We start from the raw sequence: 16,669 nt of genomic DNA, 5'->3' as shown, positions 1-16,669 counted from the left end.
GTCTCCCCCCTTCCTGTTTCCTCCTCCCTTCCGGACACATCTTCCCTCCTCTTGTCCTTCACCCTCACGCCTCACCTCACCTCTCTCATCCTGCCTTATCTCTCTGAACTCCGTCCCTGACCTGACCTCCCCCTGCATCCTTTGCCAGTCCACTCCTTGGAGGTACCTTTTTAATTCTTCAAAATCTGCTCTCCTAAAGTCAGGTATTTTACTAGTGTTTTTGTTTCTAACAGTTTCTTCACATTCTAAATTGTACCTGATTTCCCTATGGTCACTGTTACCTAGCTGTCCTCCAACCTCTACCTGCGTGACTGCTTCCTCCCTCTTAGTAAGAATTAAATCTAGAATATTATTCCCCCTTGTGGGTTCTACGACTACCTGTTTTAAGAAAATTATCCTGAATTACCTTAAGAAATTCCTTTGCTTCCTTGTTACCCACAATCAGACTCCAGTCGATATTCCTAAAATTAAAATCTCCTTCCACACATACCTGACTGTACCTGCCTGCTCTATTTAATTCCTGCCACAGTGAGGTGTTCATTTCCTCTGTACTGGTCGGTGGTCTATACACTACCCCTAGTACTACTTTCCTCCAACCTCACCCTCAGTCTCCCTCTTCCCCAACACACACACACACACACACACACACACACACACACACACACACACACACACCAGCGACATAACCAGTTACCGTCACGTGGTCATAGAGCCGCAGGTCGTTCCTAGCCGCGTCACACCTGAGGACCGCGGAGGCAGCGGGGAGCAGAGGGGCGGGCAGGTGGCGGGAGGGGGGGAGGTGGGCGGCAGGGGCTGGGGATGGGGAAGGGAAGGGGGGATGGGTGTCTTGGCATTCAGCGCGCGCCCCATTGCCTCAGTCGTTCAGGCGTCACTGGGAGAAATGTGACGGTTCTGGCTTGCAAGGTCACAGTTTATCCTCACTCCTGAACTTGTGAGAGGCGGGGAGTGTTGGATGTTGTAATGATTGGGTCCAACTTTGCCGTGTGTTTTCCTCCACGTACAGTGAAGTGTGCAGATTTGCCGGGGTCTGGCTCCAAGGTGTTAGTTTATCGTCTCCCCAGGAATTGAGCGACGGACGGGGAGTGTTTGGTGAAGTAATGCCTGCCTGACTATACCGCTGCTCTCTCCTTTACGTCTAATAGTTAAGTGTGCTAATGTGAAGGTTCAGGCGGTGTCACTAGGAATACTTTTGACGCTATAACTTCAGCGGGAGACAAGGAATGTTTGGTGTTGTAATGATAAAGAAAATATACATAAATAGCAGTACGGAAAAAAATGTGACAAACAGAAAAATGAAGGAGATAAAAAAAAAAAAGAACTCAAAATAATCTAGACGAATAAAAGAAAAACCGAAAAAAATAGAATGGAAAAATAAGTAAGAGAGAGAGAGAGAGAGAGAGAGAGAGAGAGAGAGAGAGAGAGGACAAAGAGAGCAGCAATCAGCAAAGGCAGACATGTTTACTTGCAACTCACTCCCTCCCCCTCTCACCTCCCCTCACCTCCCCTCACCTCCTCTCATTCCCCCTCATCCCCCACCTCAGCCCCCCTCGCTACCTGTAATTAGTACCTGTGTGGGAGGAGGGGACGGCTTTTTTGACCTGACCTTGACCTCCCGTCCCCCTCTTACCTGGCTTGCTCTGTTCATGATCCCTAGGAAGACCAATTCTACCTGTACTGATTAAAGTTATGTTTTTTTTTTTTTTTCTTGATGCACTGCAGTTTTTACTCCTAGATTGTTTTTTTTTTTTTCTCTCTTTTCTTCCCGTAATTACCTATGGGTTTTCTTTAGACAATTTTGGTGCTAGTCTTTTCATTGTTTCGTAAGTTAGAAAAGTCGAGATCAGCTTTCTTTTGTTTCTTTTTTTTCTTTTCCTTTTTTTTGGGGGGGGGGAGATTATTGCATTTTTTCTCACTTATCTAGGGATTTTTTTTATTATTATTTTTGTACTACACTTTCTTAATTTTTTTTTTTTGTAGCATAGGAAAGACAATATTGACTTTCTTTTCTTTTCTTATTTTTTTTCTCTCAGTATACTTTTTTTCTGTTCTCATAATTACCTAGAGGTTTTTTCTTTTTCTTAGACAGTTTTGTACCGAGCTGTAATGAATTATTGAATAGCTTAGAAAAGACTTTTTTTTTATGCAAGAGGGGGACCGGCAAAGGCCAACAAAATTAAAAGAAAAAAAATAGATAAAGGCCTACTGAGGTGCCAGTCCCCAAAGAGTCAGAAACGATCGTCAAAAATTAAATGATAGGTGTCTTGAAACCTCCATCTTCAAAGAGTTCAAGTCATAGGAAGGAGGACAAACAGAAGCAGGCACGGAGTTGTAGCGTTTACCTTCATTACTTTCTTGTTTTCTGTTCTGTCATTACATTTCTTCTTTCATAACAATATAGAGCTTTTTTTAGACACTTTTAGGAGGAGGAGGCAGTAGACACCTAGGAGGAGGAGGCAGTAGACACCTGCCGAAACGATAATTACTCCCAGTGAGGTCTAATGCACTGTTCAGGGGGTGCTGTGAACTTATCATTAAACCCAGCTGTGACCTCACTGAACGTTTCCCTTTGTGTCTCACAACACAAGGGGGCAGTCACAGCCTGCCCTCTAAAGACAACTCTCTTCCTCCACACGAAACTACAACCACCTAATAACACACACACCCTTCACTCAAAAATTTTTTAATCATCATGGCGACTCCTACACCAGCCTCGGAGTCCCCATCTGGGGAGGGGACCATAAATGTCCCCAGGTCGGACTGCCTTTCTGTCGACGACCCTAAGTGTCTTGACACCCCCCTCAACTTTTTCTTCATTAACTTCTGCAACATTCGCGGTCTAAGATCTAATTTTCAATCTGTAGAACACCACCTCTCCTCTTCTAAACCTCATCTTCTTTTCCTCACTGAAACTCAGGTGTCTGAGGCAACTGACAGTAGCCCCTTTTCTGTTCCCTCCTACTTTCTCTATCCTCATTTTCGATCCAAAGCTGGATGCTGCGTTTATGTGCACAGTGACTTAACCTGCTCTCGTGCCCACGCTCTTGAATCTTCCGAGTTTTCCACCATCTGGCTACGACTACAGAGTCATTCTCATACTAAATTTATCTGTGCTGTATACCTCTCTCCTAACTCCTCTGACTATAAGAAATTCTTTGACTACTTAACTTCCAAAGTGGAGCACATTCTGACCCTCTTCCCTTTTGCAGAGATCTCCATTCTTGAAGATTTCAATGTTCACCACCAGCTTTGGCTTTCCTCTCCCTTCACTGACCATCCTGGTGAACTAGCCTACAACTTTGCTATCCTCCATGACCTAGAGCAATTGGTGCAACACCCTACTCGTATTCCTGACCGTCTTGGAGATACGCCCAACATTCTTGACCTTTTCCTGACCTGTAATCCTTCTGCTTATGCTGTCACCCTTTCTTCTCCATTGGGCTCCTCTGATCACAATCTCATATCTTTATCTTGTCCTATCACACCAATCCCTCCTCAGGATCCACCTAAGCGAAGGTGCCTCTGGCGTTTTGCCTCTGCTAGTTTGGGGGACCTGAGGAGGTATTTTGCTGATTTTCCTTGGAATGACTACTGCTTCCGTGTCAGAGACCCGTCTTTGTGTGCTGAGCGCATAACAGAGGTGATAGTGTCTGGCATGGAGGCGTACATTCCTCACTCTTTTTCTCGTCCTAAACCTTCTAAACCTTGGTTTAACACAGCTTGTTCTCGTACTATACATGATAGAGAGGTAGCCCACAAAAGGTACTTAAGCCTTCCATCACCAGAATCTCATGCACTTTATATTTCTGCCCGGAACCATGCCAAGTCTGTTCTCCAACTAGCCAATAACTCCTTCATTAACAGAAAATGTCAAAACCTTTCAAGATCTAACTCCCCTCGTGATTTCTGGCATCTAGCCAAAAATATCTCCAATAACTTTGCTTCTTCTTCTTTCCCTCCTCTACTTCAACCAGATGGCACCACTGCTATCACATCTATTTCTAAAGCTGAACTCTTTGCTCAAACCTTTGCTAAAAACACTACCTTGGACGATTCTGGGTTTGTTCCTCCCTCTCCTCCACCCTCTGACTACTTCATGCCACGTATTAAAATTCTTCGCAATGATGTTTTCCATGCCCTCGCTGGCCTAAACCCTCGGAAGGCTTATAGACCGGATGGGGTCCCTCCTATTGTTCTCCGAAACTGTGCCTCCGTGCTTGCACCTTGCCTAGTCAAACTCTTTCAGCTCTGTCTGTCAACATCTACCTTTCCTTCTTGCTGGAAGTTTGCCTACATTCAACCTGTTCCTAAAAAGGGTGACCGTTCTAATCCCTCAAACTACCGTCCTATTGTTTTAATTTCCTGCCTATCTAAAGTTTTTGAATCTATCCTCAACAGGAAGATTCTTAAACATCTATCACTTCACAACCTTCTATCTGATCGCCAGTATGGGTTCCGTCAACGCCGCTCTACTGGTGATCTTCTGGGTTTCCTTACTGAGTCTTGGTCATCCTCTTTTAGAGATTTTGGTGAAACTTTTGCTGTTGCCTTGGACATATCAAAAGCTTTTGATAGAGTCTGGCACAAAGCTTTGATTTCTAAACTACCCTCCTACGGTTTCTATCCTTCTCTCTGTAACTTCATCTCAAGTTTCCTTTCTGACCGTTCTATTGCTGCTGTGGTAGACGGTCACTGTTCTTCTCCTAAATCTATTAACAGTGGTGTTCCTCAGGGTTCTGTCCTGTCACCCATTCTCTTCTTATTATTTATTAATGATCTTCTAAACCAAACTTCTTGTCCTATCCACTCCTACGCTGATGATACCTGCACTTTTCCACGTCTTTTCATAGACGTCCAACCCTTCAGGAGGTAAACATTTCACGCAGGGAAGCCACAGAACGCCTGACTTCTGATCATTCTAAAATTTCTGATTGGGGCAGAGCAAACTTGGTATTGTTCAATGCCTCAAAAACTCAATTCCTCCATCTATCAACTCGACACAACCTTCCAGACAACTATCCCTTCTTCTTCAATGACACTCAACTGTCCCCCTCTTCTACACTGAACATCCTCGGTCTGTCCTTTACTTATAATCTGAACTGGAAACTTCACATCTCATCTCTAGCTAAAACAGCTTCTATGAAGTTAGGTGTTCTGAGACGTCTCCGCCAGTTTTTCTCTCCCCCCCAGCTGCTAACTCTGTACAAGGGCCTTATCCGTCCATGTATGGAGTATGTTTCACATGTCTAGGGGAGTTCCACTCATACTGCTCTTCTAGACAGGGTGGAATCAAAAGCTTTTCATCTCATCAACTCCTCTCCTCTAATTGACTGTCTTCAGCCTCTCTCTCACCGCCGCAACGTTGCATATCTAGCTGTCCTCTACCGCTATTTTCATGCTAACTGCTCTTCTGATCTTGCTAACTGCATGCCTCCCCTCCTTCCGCGGCCTCGCTGCACAAGACTTACTTCTTTCTCTCACCCCTATTCAGTCCACCTCTCTAACGCAAGAGTTAAGCAGTATTCTCAATCATTCATCCCTTTCTCTGGTAAACTTTTGAACTCCCTGCCTGCTTCTGTATTTCCACCTTCCTATGACTTGAATTCCTTCAAGAGGGACGTTTCAAGACACTTATCCACAAATTTTTGACCACTGCTTTGACCCTTTTATGGAACTGGCATTTCAGTGGGCATTTTTTTTTATTAGATTTTTGTTGCCCTTGGTCAGTGTCCTTCCTACATAAAAAAAAATAAAAGTCTCTTGAGCTGTGTTGTAGCTTAGACAAAACAAATTTAATTTCCTTTTCCTTCTTATTTTCCTCGTTGTCAATATTTTTTTTTCTCATAACCAGATAAAGCTTTTCTTTTTTCAGACATTTTTTGTTTTGTTTTGCAGTCTTTTAAATTATCTTGTAGCATTTTGTCACAAAATGAACTTCCATTTTCCTCTTACTCTCTTCTGTGTCAATACATTTTTTTTTTCTGATAATCTCGCAAGTTTTTTCAGTATTTATTTTTATATTATTTGTATTTATTTATTTTTTTGTTCTGCAGTCTTTGAAATCGTCTGGCAGCTTAGGAAAGATAATATTACTCTTATATTTTTATCTTTTTTTTTTTCATTTTTCTCTGTTAATGCAATTTTTTTTTTTTTTTTTTACAGTGAATGTCAACAAAGGACGTCTGTAGGTGTAAGAAGAATTAACCTTACCTGACCTTACCTCTTCTCTTATATCGTGTTTTGAGTCATGTGACCTTTTTGAACTTTTGACCTCTTGCGCTGTGAATTATATTTTTTCTGCTTCTTTTGTATTTGTCTTCTTCTTCTTCTTCTTCTTCTTCTTCTTTTAGCTAACCCTACCTAACCCCGAGGAACCTCACCTGAGCTCACACAACCTTATCTAACCCCACCTAACTCCACCTAACCTCACCTGATCCCCACCTAACCTTACATAACCCAACATAACACCAGATAACACGTATATAGCACACATATAACACCCCCGTGACTCATCTGACCCTACTTGACCTGTAACCTCTTGTGCAGTGACCTGTGACGGCCTGACCTTTCCCCGTGGCGTGCTGCAGCCTGCTATAACACAACTGGCGTCACCTTCACCTTCGCCTCTCCGTGCCTTGTCTTCATTTACCAACTCCTCAATACCCGATTCTGACCGCACGCACCCCAGCCTCGCTAAGCACGTCGTGACCTACCCTGACCGCGCCCCACCTCGCCTTGTTTAAAATTGGGTCGGTCTTTCTCTGTCCTAGCGTAACCTTGCCTCCCTCCCTCCCTCCCTCCCTTTTCAGTTGATTTATGTTCATTTCAGTGAGATTGGTAGTGACTTAAGTTGGGTTAGTTAACGAGTGTGGTAATTCGATAGTTTGGCCTTGTTTGGTTTGGTTATTTTATCTATTTATTTGTTATATTTTATTTTTACTGTATTTTATTTAATTTTGTTTATTTATTTATTTATTTATTTGTTTATTTATTTATTTATCTATTTTCATTATGTTTTTATGTGTGTCTATTTCTTTCTTTGTCTTCTTTTTTTACTTCCTTCTTCTTATTTCTTATTTGCTTCTTCTCTTCCTTTGCTTACTTCCTTTCTTTTGTTTCTTTTTTGTCTTCTTTTTTACTTCCTTCTTATTTCTTATTTGCTTTTTCTCTTCCTTTACTTACTTCCCTTCTTTTGTTTGAACTGGTTATTTTTATTTGTTTGTCTGTCTGTCTGTCTGTATTTCCCTGCTCCTTCTCTGTTCTTCTCCCCTTCCTCCTTTATTTGTCATTTCTTTTCTCACTTCTTCTAGTTCTCATTCTTTGTCTTTTACACTCCTCTTCCTTCTTTTAAAGTCTCTTCTCTTCTCTTTTTTCTCTTTCTCGTCCTTCTTACGACGCCTTATGACCTCTTGTTGATCTCTCTCTCTCTCTCTCTCTCTCTCTGGCCTCCTATCCCTAATTTTCCCTCCTCTTTCATCTCACTAGTCTTCTCTTCCCTCTTCCTCCTCTCTCTTACCTCTCTTCTCCAACACTCCCTCTTCCATCTTTCTTACTTTATTCCCTCTACTTCATTTCCCCGCTTACTTTTCCCTCTCGCCTCTTCCTCCTCCCTCCACTTTCTTCTCTATTATTCCATTTCACTTCTCCCTTCCTTTACTTCTTTTTTTTTCGTCTCTGCTTCATTTTGCTCTCAGTTTCGTAGAAGTGTGAGGAAGATGGAGGAAGGGAAGAGGGGGAAGATGATGATGATGAGAAAGACGAAGAGAAAGAAAGGAGGTGAAATCAATTATTGTCCGTTTCGTTTTATTTATTTAATATTTTTTTTCTTCTTTTGTTTAGTTTTAATGTGTTCCCAGTGGTTTTGGTGCATCGGGTTTAAAGATAAGGTATGTGGCTACGCACTGTACTTGTTATTGCAATGATGTGTTTGGTGGTTTTAAAAAGATCACTGTATTCATTCTTCATTTCGTGTTTTGGTGTGGATGTAGTGGTGGTGATGGTGGTGGTATTGTGATTAATGTTGTTGTTGTTGTTGTTGTTGTTGTTGTTGCTGTTTTTGTTGTTGTTGTTGTTCTTGTTCTTGTTCTTGTTCTTCTTCTTCTTCTTCTTTTCTTGTTCTTGTTCTTCTTGTTCTTCTTGTTTTGTTCTTGTTCTTCTTATTATTAATATCTCGTATTGCTCCATTTCTCTATTATTTTTCAAGCATGCACATTAGCTTATGAATACAAAATAAACTTTTTTTTTTATAACAGCTTTCACCTTCATTTCCTATCCTTGTATATTAATACTAATACCAATACATATATACTTAATTCTTATATTTATTTATTTACTTTAAAGTTACGATGAACTAGAAATGCCACAGTAACCTTTTCAAATAATCATGGCTATTTTTCATTAGCATGTCAAAACTAATGTGTACGTGTGTGTGTGTGTGTGTGTGTTAACTTTATCTTGCTTGGGGTGTCTTCGTAAGAGTGAGTGTGCTCGCAAAAGAGACAAATGTATTTCTCTTTATTTCTTGTTTTTAATCTTTTTCATATATTTTTTCCCCAGATAAATGTGGAATAGTCAGAAGAGAAAAAGGAAGAGTCAGTATAGACTACATCCAAACACAACTTTTAGGTTTTTCTTTTATGCACTTTTCTTTCTTTTTTTCCTTTGCTTTTTGGTTGAAATAAAACTAAGCCACACTTTTTGGGAGGAACCAGAGAGAGAGAGAGAGAGAGAGAGATAAAGGCATTCGTGATTCATTCTTTTCTTGTGAACAATCGGATAAAAAAAATAGATAAATAGATACGAACACTAAAAAAAAAGAAAAAGAAATGCGTACAATTTTTAAACTCGAAAATAGAATCAAGCACTTTCTTCCTTTTCATCTATTTATTTATTTATTTATTTATTTATTGTATCTGAGGGGAGGACGAAAAGGAAGGCAAACAATATATATATATATATATATATATATATATATATATATATATATATATATATATATATATATATATATATATATATATATATATATATATATATATATATAAAGAAAAAAAAACACACATACATTCTTTTTTTATGTCTTGAATAGAAAACGACTAATCAACTTTTTTTTTTATTTGCATCTGTGCGGGAAGAGGAAAACGAAAAGGTGAAGGAAAAGAAGATGAAGGAAAGAACTTTGAAACAGTGCCCGTGTAAAATATTAAAACTAGTTTCTCTACAATCCAATTACTAGATAAAAAAAAAAAATATATATATATATATATATATATATATATATATATATATATATATATATATATATATATATATATATATATATATATATATATATATATATATATATATATATATATATATATATATATATATATATATTCACTGATTAAGCGTTCCCTATAAATAAGACGAGAGAAAAGTGTATATTAATGTATTGTAAGTAGATTATTATTCAACATGAGACTGGTTTTAAAATATTTACATTCATCTTTCTTTTATGATTAACCAGATAAAAATAAATAAATAAAATAAAGAAAGATAAAAAAAAAAGGAAACAAAGAAAAAAACATCTATTTAAATTTTCCCTTAAAAGATAAACATAAAATAAAGAAGTTTGTTTTAGTGTATATTATTATTATTATTGTTATTTTTATTATTGTTATTATTATTATTATTATTGTTATTATTATTATTATTATTATTATTATTATTATTGTTGTTGATGATGTCATTCCACGCTAATGTCATAGATCCAAAACTTACAATTTATGCTTCAAACTTTATCTCATTTCAGCTTCCCTCCATCCCTTCTTCCTCTTCTTCCTCCTCTTCCTCTTTTTTTCTCCTCTTCCTCCTCTTTCTCCCCCTGCTCCTCCTCCTCCTCTTCTTGTCATTCTCCTCCTTTCCTTCTTCTTCTTCTTATTCTTATTCTTATTCTTATTCTTTTTCTTCTTTTTCTTCTTCTTCTTCTTCTTCTTCTTCTTCTTCCTTTGCTTCTGACATTAATAAGAAAAGAGAGAGAAAAAAAGAGAAAAGAAAATTAATGACGTGTAGAAAGCTGTCTTACTTCTTTCTCAATTGTTTTGCTTCCTTTTTCTTCCTTTTCTCCTCCTCCTACTTTTCTCCTTTTTCTTCTCCTCTTCCTCTTCTTTTCTAGTTAGTTCACTGCACACCTTCTCTCCTTCCTTTCTTTTTACTTCTTTTGTTTAATTCCGTTATGTGGTTGTTGTTAATGTTGTTGTTGTTGTTGTTGTTGTTGTTATTGTTATTATTATTATTATTATTATTATTATTATTATTATTATTATTATTATTATTATTATTATTTAAGTACGTATTGTATTGTCTTTGTTTCCTTATTTACAGGGTTCCTTCCTTTTTTTCCCTCCATCCTTCCTTCCTTCCTTCCTTCCTTCCTTCGTTTGAATATAAATGTGTTACGTTTAACATATTTGCTTCTTTGTCCTTCATTTTTTATTATTTTTAGCTCTTTCTTTCATCCTTCTTTTCATCACCTCTTTCTCCCTTTCCTTGTTGATTTATTCAATCATATATTCCTTCATTAAAATAGAACACATTTATTTTTCTTCAAACATTAATCTCTCTCTCTCTCTCTCTCTCTCTCTCTCTCTCTCTCTCTCTCTCTCTCTCTCTCTCTCTCTCTCTCTCTCTCTCTCTCTCTCTCTCTCTCTCTCTCTCTCTCTCTCTCTCTCTCCAGGGACTCCTTCACTGCCTCAATACTCCTTCCATTGCTACAGCTGGCACGCCATGCACATTGTCTCCAGGGACTCCTTCACTGCTTCAGTCATCCTTCCACTGGCAAAGGGCACTAAACATTAATGAAAGAAGGCCCACTTAATGGTCCTTTTATTACTAACTTTATATTTTGTTTAGCCTCACCTTATTAATTACAAGAAGCATTCCATCATCACCCAGAAATACTGAGGCCAGGGCGCACACACACACACACACACACACACACACACACACACACACACACACACACATCATTCCTGAATTAAGCATTGGATTGGTTAAGTTTTTCGATGATAGGATATGCCACCATAAGAAATATAACAGTTGACCCATTGCATCCTTGTATACCATTCGTTATTTCAATACTACACATTTCTTTATCATCAAGGAATATTTTAGTGTTGTCCTCTGTATATACTTTAGCGATCAGGTCAATTAACTTTGGGTGCATCTTATATTTTAGCATTTCTCTGCTTATACCTGTCGAATGCCTTTGCAAAGTCTACTGATATTAATATAAGTGATCTCTTATATTCCTAACTCTTCTGTATACAGTAATTTAGTATAAATAAATTGTCTGCTGCTCTTCTGTTTTCCGTATATGTATTTTGTTCTTCCATTAATATATCGTTTTATTGTAGATGTCTGCATTTTATTTATTCATTTTTATTTATTATTATTATTTTTTTTTTTATGATTCCTATTAATAATTTATCTGTGGTGTCTGTAAGGGCTATTGGACTCACAGCTTTTATTGCTGGCTTTGCGTTTTTCTCCAGTAATTTAGTATTTCATGTTTTCCATGTATCCGGGATTATTGCTGCATCACTGACATCATTTAATGCTTGTACGAGAGTTGTTTTACATTTATCGTTGTGTGTCATAGCAATAAGAAGTTTCGTCTTAATTTCATTGGGTCCTGCTGCTTTTTCAGTCTTTGTCTTTTTTATCTGGTATTCTAACTCAACTTTACAATGTTCCATTGGTTTTATAGTGTTACAGCAGGGGTATGGGTGCGGGTGGCTGAACTGTTGCAGGTGGCAGCACTGGGAGTGGCGGGAAGAGAGAGACTGAAAGAAAGGAGACGCTTGGCCCGAGAGGAAGCCAGCGTGTGCCTGTCTGTTTGGAAGTGTTTCCCTGCCTGTTGAGTGTCTTGTTGAGTGCCTGTCGTGCCCTGGGAGACTTGTGGTGCCCCTGTGAACTTGTAAAGCAGTGTACTTGCGGAGGATTTGTCAATAAACCTAGGAAATAGTGCCCGTGTTTTCCCCTGTGCCCCGGCCTCGTGTGTGTGTGTGTGTGTGTGCCTTGTCCTGGCGTTCAGTGTGACTTATTTGAGGCCCCGCTGGTGTTGTTTCTCGACCCGTGCCCTTGTGGATAACACGCCCGCCCGGAGTGAAGGGTGGGCGCAACAATATCATCAGTGTTTATCGTGAATGCTGCATCCACGTGTTGTCTTGACTGATATGCTATTGTTCATTCATTATTATCTATATTAATTCATTTATTCTCATAATACTTCTTGAGTGTATTTACATATTCTTCTTTTATATTATTATTATTATTATTATTATGGTAACACTGCAGGGTTGGACCTCCTCTCTATTCATTAAAAACACATTGCAACGTGATAGAGTACTTACTATAGAACATGTCTGTGATGTTTTCAATGTGGGGAAGGCTTTTGTAAGGCCGTAGTAATTAAATTAATAGCGCGCCGCCTCCACAAACTAAGTCCACAATGATCTCAAGGATATAAGTTAGGTTAGATTAGTAACCTTAGGGGGGGTCCAGGGCGGGGCGCAGCCCCTCCGGTTAGGTTAGGTTAGGTTAGTAACCTAACCTAACCTTAACCTAACCTAACCCACCACGACACTCTTAGGTGTTAACATACCTAACCTAACCTAATGGGGGCCACTGCCCCATAGGAGTGGCACTTAATTTGTGAGGGACAGTGGTCAGGGAGCCAGGAGGCTGGAGGGAGTGCAGGCCTGGCCTAGTGTTGCAAGGAAGGGGCAGGAAGCAGGGTGTGTGTTGCAGGCAGGGGCAGTGTGTAGCCTAGTGTTGCAAGGAAGGGGCAGGAAGCAGGGTGTGTGTTGCAGGCAGGGGCAGTGTGTAGCCTAGTGTTGCAAGGAAGGGGCAGGAAGCAGGGTGTGTTGCAGGCAGGGGCAGTGTGTAGCCTAGTGTTGCTAGGAAGGGGCAGGAAGCAGGGTGTGTGTTGCAGGCAGGGGCAGTGTGTAGCCTAGTGTTGCAAGGAAGGGGCAGGAAGCAGGGTGTGTTGCAGGCAGGGGCAGTGTGTTAAGCAGCCCTTGGCCCAGTGTGTGCTGACTGTCGCTGTTGTTCCAGGTGCCAGGCAGAGTCCAGGCTGCACGCCCTGCTCGCCGCCAACCAATCTTGTTGTGTCCATGGCGTGTGCTGGTGGGAGTGGTGCTGTGGTGGAGGCCGTGAGGCCGGGCAGCAGCATGAGTGGCCAGCAGCAGCAGCAGCAGCAGCAGCAGCAGCAGCAGCAGCAGCCAGCCTCAGGTGTGGGGAGGCGCAGGCATGGTGGCAAGAATCACCTGGAGGCAGGCAGCTCTGTCCACAGAGGAGAGAGCAAGTTTGAGTGTCAGCAGTGTGACAAAACTTTTGTATCCAAACAAGGCCTTAAGTACCACACCCTGACACACAGTGGTGTTAGAAATTATGAGTGTGGTGAGTGTGGGAGGAAATTTACCCAAAAGTCTAACCTCACCTCACACACACTGACACACAGTGATGTTGGAAAATATGAGTGTAGCAAGTGTGGGAAGAAATTTATCTACAAGTCTTACCTCACCAGACACACCCTGACACACAGTGGTGTTAGAAATTATGAGTGTGGTGAGTGTGGGAAGAAATTTACCCACAAGTCTAACCTCATCACACACACCCTGACACACAGTGGTGTTAGAAATTATGAATGTGATGAGTGTGGCAGGAAGTTTATTACAAAATCTGACCTCACCAAACACATCCTGACACACAGTGGTGTTAGAAATTATGAGTGTGATGAGTGTGGCAGGAAGTTTACCAGAAAGTCTCACCTCAGAAGTCACATCCTGACACACAGTGGTGTTAGAAATTATGAGTGTGATGAGTGTGGCAGGAAGTTTACCAGAAAGTCAACCCTCACCAAACACATCCTGACACACATTGGTGTTAGAAATTATGATTGTGGTGAGTGTGGCAAAAGATTTCCTACCATTTCTCGTCTCAATCAACACACCTTCAGACACACTGGCTTGAGAGCGTTTAAGTGTGATGTTTGTGGCAAGTGTTTCAAGACAAAGGGTGATATTGCCAGCCACATAAGGGTCCACTTCTGAGGTGGTGTGTTGTGTGTGGATGTGTGGGTCCACACCCATTAAAAAGAGTAGTAGTAGTATTAGAATTATTGTTACTCTCATTATTATTATTACCGTCACTAAAACTATAAGTTTCAAGAGCAACCAATGAAATGAAAGTATGGAACTAGCTGAAATGAGAGAGAGAGAGAGAGAGAGAGAGAGAGAGAGAGAGAGAGAGAGAGAGAGAGAGAGAGAGAGAGAGAGAGAGTGTGTGTGTGTGTGTTGGGGTGGCTCGATCTGCTACCATTGACAAGGATGCACTCTGATCACTGGCAGCAGTGTTGCCGTGGTCTTCCACCACGACACTCTTAGGTGTTAACATACCTAACCTAACCTAATGGGGGCCACTGCCCCATAGGAGTGGCACTTAATTTGTGAGGGACAGTCGTCAGGGAGCCAGGAAGCAGGGTGTGTGTTGCAGGCAGGGGCAGTGTGTAGCCTAGTGTTGCAAGGAAGGCAGGAAGCAGGGTGTGTCGCAGGCAGGGGCAGTGTGTAGCCTAGTGTTGCAAGGAAGGTGCAGGAAGCAGGGTGTGTTGCAGGCAGGGGCAGTGTGTAGCCTAGTGTTGCTAGGAAGGGGCAGGAAGCAGGGTGTGTGTTGCAGGCAGGGGCAGTGTGTAGCCTAGTGTTGCAAGGAAGGGGCAGGAAGCAGGGTGTGTTGTAGGCAGGGGCAGTGTGTAGCTTAGTGTTGCAAGGAAGGGGCAGGAAGCAGGGTGTGTTGCAGGCAGGGGCAATGTGTTAAGCAGCCCTTGGCCCAGTGTGTGCTGACTGTCGCTGTTGTTCCAGGTGCCAGGCAGAGTCCAGGCTGCACGCCCTGCTCGCCGCCAACCAATCTTGTTGTGTCCATGGCATGTGCTGGTGGGAGTGGTGCTGTGGTGGAGGCCGTGAGGCCGGGCAGCAGCATGAGTGGCCAGCAGCAGCAGCAGCAGCAGCAGCAGCAGCCAGCCTCAGGTGTGGGGAGGCGCAGGCATGGTGGCAAGAATCACCTGGAGGCAGGCAGCTCTGTCCACAGAGGAGAGAGCAAGTTTGAGTGCCAGCAGTGTGACAAAACTTTTGTATCCAGACGTGGCCTTAAGTACCACACCCTGACACACAGTGGTGTTAAAAATTATGAGTGTGGTGAGTGTGGGAAGAAATTTACCCACAAGTCTTACCTCACCAAACACACCCTGACACACAGTGGTGTTAGAAATTATGAGTGTGGTGAGTGTGGGAAGAAATTTACCCACAAGTCTAACCTCACCAGACACACCCTGACACACAGTGGTGTTAGAAATTATGAGTGTGGTGAGTGTGGGAAGAAATTTACCCACAAGTCTTATATCACCTCACACTCCCTGACACACAGTGGTGTTAGAAATTATGAGTGTGATGAGTGTGGCAAAAGATTTCCTACCATTTCTCGTCTCAATCAACACACCTTCAGACACACTGGCTTGAGGGAGTTCAAGTGTGATGTTTGTGGCAAGTGTTTCAAGACAAAGGGTGATATTGCCAAGCACATGAGGATCCACTTCTGAGGTGGTGTGTTGTGTGTGGATGTGTGGGGCCACACCCATGCCTGTGGTGGTGGCGGTGGTGGTGGTGTGAGGGAGTAACAGCCCCAGCAGTTGTTTTGTTGGCAGTGCAGGTGTGACCTTCAATAAATGTGTGTGTCTAACATAACGCCAAGTTCTTTTCCGTTTTGAGCGGTGGTGTGTGAGTTCCCTGTGTTTGGTGTTTGGTGCACAGTCATGGTGGCCACAAGCACCGCCCCCAACACTTGCTTCACTGTATCTGAGCAGCCGCGTCCCTCACCACCCTGCCAGCCTGTCTTGCCTGCACTGGGTGTGCCTGAGCCATCGTGCAGACACTGGGGCACGGCCGTGGCAGTCTTCGGCAAGCACGGGCGTCTGGCGTGGTGGTATAAGAATGCGCGTCGTGTCTTTTGTATCAGTTAGGAAGAGCAGGGGACCTAGCACAGAGCCCTGGGGCCCCCTGCCGTGCACCTTCACTCTGCTGGACGCTGCTGCATGTACTATTGTGCCTCTACATGCTGCACCTGCTGGAGGTGTTTCAGTGGTACAAGGACTGTGGCGAGGGTGACACAGGCAGAATTCTCAGGATACAAAAAGACATGTTATCAATGTCTGTCATATTTCTCTACTCACTTCTTCACTTTGCTGGCCAAGAACACATTACACTGTACAGTCTTGCTGCTGTAATGCCAACACACTCTAGCAAAAAATAAATAAATAAATAAAAAAAAATTAAGTAGCCTGGGAAGCAAAATACATGAAGAAAAGGGGAAGTGACAACTAGAAAGAAAAAAAAAGAAAACAAAACTGCTAAACAAAAAAAGGTATTGGAAAAAAATTTTTTTGACCAAAAAACACCACACACACACACACACACACACACACACACACACACACACACACACACACACACACACACACACACACACACACCTTTTCTTTCTGTCACCCTTTCTTCTCCGTTGGGCTCCTTTGATCACAATCTCATATCTTTATCTTGTCCTATCACTCCAATCCCTC

The 16,669-nt window shown here is 41.7% G+C and overlaps 1 protein-coding gene across 1 annotated transcript in view; it reads left to right on the top strand.

The window, feature by feature from the left end:
* LOC135096027 (zinc finger protein ZFP2-like) overlaps positions 1 to 16,453 on the top strand; it is a 28,637-nt gene extending 12,184 nt beyond the window's left edge. Inside the window, exons 2-3 of the mRNA XM_063997215.1 lie at positions 13,117 to 13,965; positions 14,919 to 16,453. Of these exons, the coding sequence (XP_063853285.1) occupies positions 13,117 to 13,965; positions 14,919 to 15,652 (1,583 nt within the window). The 3' untranslated portion in view covers positions 15,653 to 16,453. The remainder of the gene's footprint in view (positions 1 to 13,116; positions 13,966 to 14,918) is intronic.
* The last annotated feature ends 216 nt before the right edge of the window (positions 16,454 to 16,669 follow it).

The sequence above is a fragment of the Scylla paramamosain genome, unplaced genomic scaffold, assembly GCF_035594125.1.
Source record: "Scylla paramamosain isolate STU-SP2022 unplaced genomic scaffold, ASM3559412v1 Contig2, whole genome shotgun sequence".
NCBI lineage: Eukaryota > Metazoa > Arthropoda > Malacostraca > Decapoda > Portunidae > Scylla > Scylla paramamosain.
The sequence above is the reverse complement of the archived record's forward strand: the minus strand, read 5'-3'. Positions and strand labels throughout refer to the sequence as shown.